The 6,202-nt window shown below is 45.9% G+C and overlaps 1 protein-coding gene across 1 annotated transcript; it reads left to right on the plus strand.

Moving 5' to 3' along the window:
• The first annotated feature begins 538 nt into the window (after positions 1-538).
• LOC111151882 (olfactory receptor 10AC1) lies at positions 539-1,504 on the plus strand. Its single transcript, XM_022510106.1, has one exon. It carries the CDS (start codon positions 539-541, stop codon positions 1,502-1,504), a length of 966 nt encoding a protein of 321 aa, XP_022365814.1.
• The last annotated feature ends 4,698 nt before the right edge of the window (positions 1,505-6,202 follow it).

The following is a 6,202-nucleotide window of genomic DNA, read 5'->3' on the forward strand; positions in this document are numbered from 1 at the left end:
GTCTTCATCTGTATCTTGTTTTTGTGATTCTGTGACACACCACAGAAAGCAGCTCAAAGTGATAGAGTAGGGCAGGGAGGAAGAAACTGAAACAGGGCATAAAGACACACTCACTGCCTTGAGGAGCTGAGGCTGAGAGCAGCATAATACTCCTGGCAATACAGGACCCAACAAATAACAACTAGGGTCTGAAGGCAGGGAATCCTTTGTAAGTGGAGGTCAAGAGTGATACACTGTAAGGAAAGGGCCTAAATTTAAGGCTTCTTTGGAAAAAGCATGTTGAGAATTCTAGTCCAGGAGGCAGGCAAAACTACACAAGTTAATAAAAGGCCAACATGAAGTGTGTGCGGGTGGGAAGGAGTGTCAGGGAGGCTGGTAATGCACCTGGGAACCATACCCCCTCTCTGCAGCCACTACTTCCTCCCACCCTCTAAATTCCATCTAGCCTTTCCTCAACCCGTGGGGCGGAGGACCTATACCCTCAAGCTCTCCCTGTCCCCATTTCTTTCCCTACAGGTACCTCTGGGCAAGCCAGTGCATGGACAGCTCCAGCAATGCCACCATGCCCTGTGGCTTTCTCCTTCAAGGCTTCTCTGAGTTCCCGCACCTGAGGCCAGTGCTCTTCTTGCTGCTGCTGGCCGTGCACCTAGCCACCCTGGGCGGGAACCTGCTCATCCTTGTGGCCGTGGCCTCAGTGCCCAGTCGGCCGCCCATGCTGCTCTTCCTGTGCCAGCTGTCAGCCATCGAGCTCTGTTACACTCTGGTGGTGGTGCCCCGCTCCCTGGCCGACCTGGCCGCACCAGGCCCTGGCAGGGGCAGCCCCATCTCCTTTCTGGGCTGCGCTGTTCAGATGCAGATGTTCGTGGCTCTGGGTGGGGCCGAGTGCTTCCTGCTGGCCACCATGGCCTACGATCGTTATGTAGCTATTTGCCACCCGCTGCGTTACACTGCAGTAGTGACCCCAGGGCTATGCACAAAGCTGGCCCTGGCCTGTTGCCTTGGGGGACTGGCAGTGTCCGTGGGGCTCACGGTGGCTATCTTCCACCTGCCCTTCTGTGGCTCCCGCCTGCTGGTGCATTTCTTCTGCGACATCACGGCACTGTTGGACCTGGCTTGCACACGGAGCTACGTTGATGAGCTTCCCCTGCTGGGCGCCTGCCTGGTGCTCCTGCTGCTGCCCTCACTGCTCATCCTGTCCTCCTACGGCGCCATCACTGCCGCCTTGCGCCGACTGCGCTCCCCTGGGGGCCGGCGCAAGGCTGCCTCCACCTGCGCCTCGCACCTGGCTGTCACCTTCTTGCACTATGGCTGTGCCACCTTCATGTATGTGCGGCCCAAGTCCAGCTACTCCCCGCGGCGGGACCGCACACTTGCACTTGTCTACACCAATGTCACGCCACTATTGTACCCACTCATCTACAGCCTGCGCAACCGCGAAATCACTGCTGCCATCCGCAGGGTGCTGGGGCGTGGGCGGCAGGGACAAGGTCTGTGTGGGCCCTGACAGCAGGCAGGGACCAGGCCAGAGGGGGCAGCTCTGCTCCCTAAAGTTTTCTCTGTCAGGAGGTGTCTGTGTCAGGAACGCCACCAGGGGAGACTCAAGGACTGGATTGGGGAAAGAGAACCTGGAAAAGTGTCCACAAAAGAAGAGTCTCCCAGCAGGTGGTCCATCCTCCATCCCCTCCTTTGAGGAATGGCCAAAGACAGTGAGGTATAGACCCTAGACCTAAAGACAGTGGCCCCATCAGCACTTGCTGGTTCTCGCCATGCACTGGGCCCTGTGCAGGGTGATGGGCTCACAGTGATGAAGAAGGCACAACTCTTGGCCACTGGGGCTCACAGATGGGAACAGAAAGGGTGAAGAGGCAATGGATGGAATGGCTCCTGAGGAGGAGTCTCTGTGGTAGACTTTTTGAGAGGAGAGGGAGTCAGGGAAAATTTCTTGTAAAACAAGGGTGACTAAGTGGAGAACTGGAAGTTGAGTAGAGGCCAATCAGAAGAGGAGGGTAAAGAATGGTCCAAGCTACAAGGGTCCAACAGGGGCGGGGACATTGGGGGAAAGACCCTGTAAACAGTGGAAAGAAGTGAATTCCCAGAGTGAGCTGTTGACTTGCTGTTCCTGTGTCCTCCCTCTGGCCACAGTATGGAGAAGGATCCAGGCACGTGGAGGCCTGTCTGGGGAGCTCTGTCCTATTACAGGAGAAAGGTGATGGAGTCTGGACAAGGTGATGGAGTCTGGACCAGAGGACTGACGCATGGGATTAGGGACATGGAGTCAAGAGATATGCAAGACGTGGAAACTACAGAACCTTGACTGGATATGGAGGTGTGAAAGAAAAGGGAGTTAAGGAGCACTTCTAATCTGGGTCACTGGGTACATGGTGGTGCCATTTGCTGAAAAAGAGAACACAGGAGCAGGAGCAAGTTGGAAAGGTGGTGATGGAGGCTTCTGGGTTGAACTCGTGGGGCTGAAATGCTGCCAGGACAAACCTGTGAAGATGCTGATTGAGGCAGATCCGGTAATCCAGAACACAGGCTCCAGAGGAGGGTAGACTTGGGTTTACAGATGTACACTGGGACCATGAAGTAGGTGATGCCACTCACCAAAATGTTAATAACTGTTCTCTATATGATGAGATTTGGATCATTTTTATTTTCTTGACTGTGTATCTTCCAGATTTCTCCTAATCATTCTCAATGGATGTTACTTTTATACAGAAACAATTGTTACTTAAGAACAAGCATTTTGGGGGCCTGTTCATTGAATCATAGAGACTTCTTACCCTCCATCATGGAGATAAAGACCTGCACCCGCTTGGCTAAAAACTGTCTCCTCACTAACAGTTCAGGAGTAGAGAGGAACTAGAGTGAGCTTTGTAGGGACAGGTCCAGTGTGTGGTACAGGGTAGAAATGTACCAAGGAACTTTAATCCACCCATGGTCTACTGCTATCAAAGAAACAGGGAGGAAACACTGAAAGGAAGAATTACTAATTTAGAATTAATTACTAAAGAATTACTAATCTACATTGTGATGTAAAACCAACAAAGAAGATAAAGTCCCTTGATGTGACTGTTTCTAAACAATGTTACATTCGAATATCTTGGCATATTAAAGGGGACAAACTGGCACAAAACCTTAAGTACAAATGTTAGGGTACACTGGGAAAATCCCAGAAGTTATTCATTTATCCATATGTGTAATAAATAGCTGTTTATTGAGTGATGGTTCCATGCCAAGAACTTGACAGTTAAGGATTCAACTGTGATCAAAATGAGCACCTCAACCCAAATTACTGAAGGAATGAAGATGAAGCCCATGTGGAATTTGAAATCTATAGGGGACTCAGGCAAATAAATAGGCATTGCAATATTATGTGACAGGTACCATAATGGGAAAAATACAAGACCCTGTGGGAAGAAATTAGCCTAGAGCTGGGGTGGTAGGGGCATCAGGAAAAGGTTATGATTAAGTGATGTGTTAGGACCTAAGCGCAAGAAGGGATGGCTGAGCCAAACAAAGACAGCTGGGAAGGGAACATCCAGGCAGAGGAAAAGCATGTGCAAATGCACCAAGTCAAAAGAGACCATTATACATTCCAGGAGCTTATTGATGGGACTGACTCTAATTGGTGAGAATGGGTGGTTGGAGGGCTAAGTATTTCAAGTATTAAGAGATTATGCTAGAGGCACTGGAGCACACAAGCCTTTCAAGCCATACTAAAAGTTTGGGCTTCACTCTAAAGAAAAAAGAGGAGAAAAGAGAAGGGGTGGGTGGGCAGGGAAGAGGAAAAGAAGGAAAAGCAGTAAAAGATGTTCAAAGGGGAAAGTGATATGATCCAATCTGAACACTGACTACTGTGTTAAGAAGGAACTGGGAAGGACATGACAAAAAATATATTTTCTAGGAAGCCTGGATAGAAGCACAGGTTGGAGATAATGTTGGCCCATTTTAGGCAAGTGGTACTAGAAATGGAGGGCAGTGAACAGGGTAGAGAAAGATTTAGAAGGTAGCTATAACAGAACTTAGTGCAAATTGCTTAGGGATAAAAAAGAAAGAGGAGTCAGGATAGAAGTAACAGGATAGAAGTAAATGTGCGAAGGAAAAATTTTACTTTCTATTTGTAGCACTAGTTTGACTAGCACCTTTCTTCTAAAGTGTTGGTGGTAATTTTTCACAGAGCTAGAACAAACAATCCTGAAATTTGTACAGAACTACAAAAGACCCCAAATAGCCAAAGCAATCCTGAAAAAGCAAAGCAAAGCTGTAGACATCACAATTCTGGACTTCATGCTATATTACAAAGCTGTAGTCACCAAGACAGTATGGTACTGGCACAAAAACAGACAAATGAAGTAATGAAATGGAATAGAAAAGCCAGAAATGGACCTACAACTGTATGATTAACTAATCTTTGACAAGCAGAATAAAATATCCAACAGAAAAAAGACAGTCTTTTCAACAAATGGTGCTGGGAAAACTGAACAACAACACGTAGAAGAATGAAACTGGACCAGTTTCTTACACCATACCCCAAAATAAATTCAAAATGGATTAAAGACCTAAATGTGAGACAGGAATCCATCAAAATCCTAAAGAAGAACACAGGCAATAACCTCTTTGACCTTGGCCATAGCATCTTCTGCTAGATACATGCTGCCAGAAACAAGAGAAACAAAAGCAAAAATGAGCTATTGGGACTTCACTGAGATAAAAAGCTTCCAGGGGCACATGGGTAGCTCAGTCGATTAAATGTCTTCAGTTCAGGTCATGATCTCAGGGTCCTGAGATGGAGCCCCACGTTGAGTTTCCTGCTCAATGGGGAGTCTGCTTCTCCCTATCTTTTTGTCCCACCCCCTCCATCTCGTGTTCTCTCTTTCAAATAAATAAATCTTAAAAAAAAAAAAAAACATAAAAACCTTCTAGGCAGGGAAGGAAACAATCAACAAAATTAAAAGGCAGCCTACAGAATGGGACAAGATATTTCCAAATGTCTTATCAGATAAAGAGCTAGTATCCAAAATCAATAAAGAACTTATCAAACTCAACACCCAAGAAACAAATAATCTAGCCAAGAAATGGGCAGAAGACATGAATAGACACTTTTCCAAAGACATCCAGATGGCTAATAGACACAAGAAAAGATGCTCAACATCACTCAGCATCAGGGAAATGCAAATCAAAACCACGATGAGATAGCACCTCACCCTGTCAGAATGGCTAAAATTAACAACACGGGAAACAACAGATGTTTGTGAGTACGTGGAAAAGGGGGAAACTTCTTACACTGCTGTGGGAATGCAAACAGGTGCAGCCGCACTAGAAAACAGTATGAAGGTTCCTTAAAAGTTAAAAATAGAACACCCTGGAACCCAGAAATTGCACACAAGGTATTTACCTAAAAGATACAAAAATACAGATTAGACAGGGCACATGCACCCTGATATTTATAGCAGCCTTATCAACAATAGCCAAACTATGGAAAAGAGCCCGAGTATACACTGACTGATGAATGGATAAAGAAAATGTGGTGTGTGTATGTGTATATGTGTGTATGCATGTATGTGTATGTATACACATAAATACACACACACACACACAATGGAATACTACTCAGCCATCAAAAGAATGAAATCTTGCCATTTGCAGTGACACGGCTGGAGCTAGAGTGCATTATGCTAAGCAAAATAAGTCAGTCTGAGAAAAACAAATACCACATGATTTCACTCATGTGGAATTTCAGAAACAAAACAGATGAATATATGGGAAGGGAAAAGCAAAAGAGAGAGAGGGAAGCAAACCATAGATTCTTAACAAACTGAGGGTGGAGGTGAGCAGGGAATGGGCTAAATGAGTGATGGGCATTAAGGAGGGCACTTGTTAGGATGAGCACAGGGTGTTATATGCAAGTGATGAATAAATTCTATTTCTGAAGCCAATATTACACTGTATGTTAACTAAATTGAATTTAAATAAAAATTTGGAAGAAAAATTTAAAAATGAAGTGTAGGCAGTATTTCAAACATAAAAATATCTCACATTTGTTGAGGGTTCACCATAGACTAGACACCGTGCTCAGTGCTTTACATGGACTACCTCATTTAATCCTCACGAAAGCCCCACAGTCATGCAATGGCTGCCAGGTCCCAGCCAATAGTGAAAAAATGTGGAGAACCAACTCAAATCATGTTTAATCACCTGC

The sequence above is a fragment of the Enhydra lutris genome, unplaced genomic scaffold, assembly GCF_002288905.1.
Source record: "Enhydra lutris kenyoni isolate GAN:26980312 unplaced genomic scaffold, ASM228890v2 scaffoldscaffold27, whole genome shotgun sequence".
Lineage (NCBI taxonomy): Eukaryota > Metazoa > Chordata > Mammalia > Carnivora > Mustelidae > Enhydra > Enhydra lutris.

Coding starts and splice junctions, on each gene's coding strand:
- LOC111151882 (XM_022510106.1), top strand. CDS start 539: ATGGACAGCTCCAGCAATGCCACCATGCCCTGTGGCTTTCTCCTTCAA.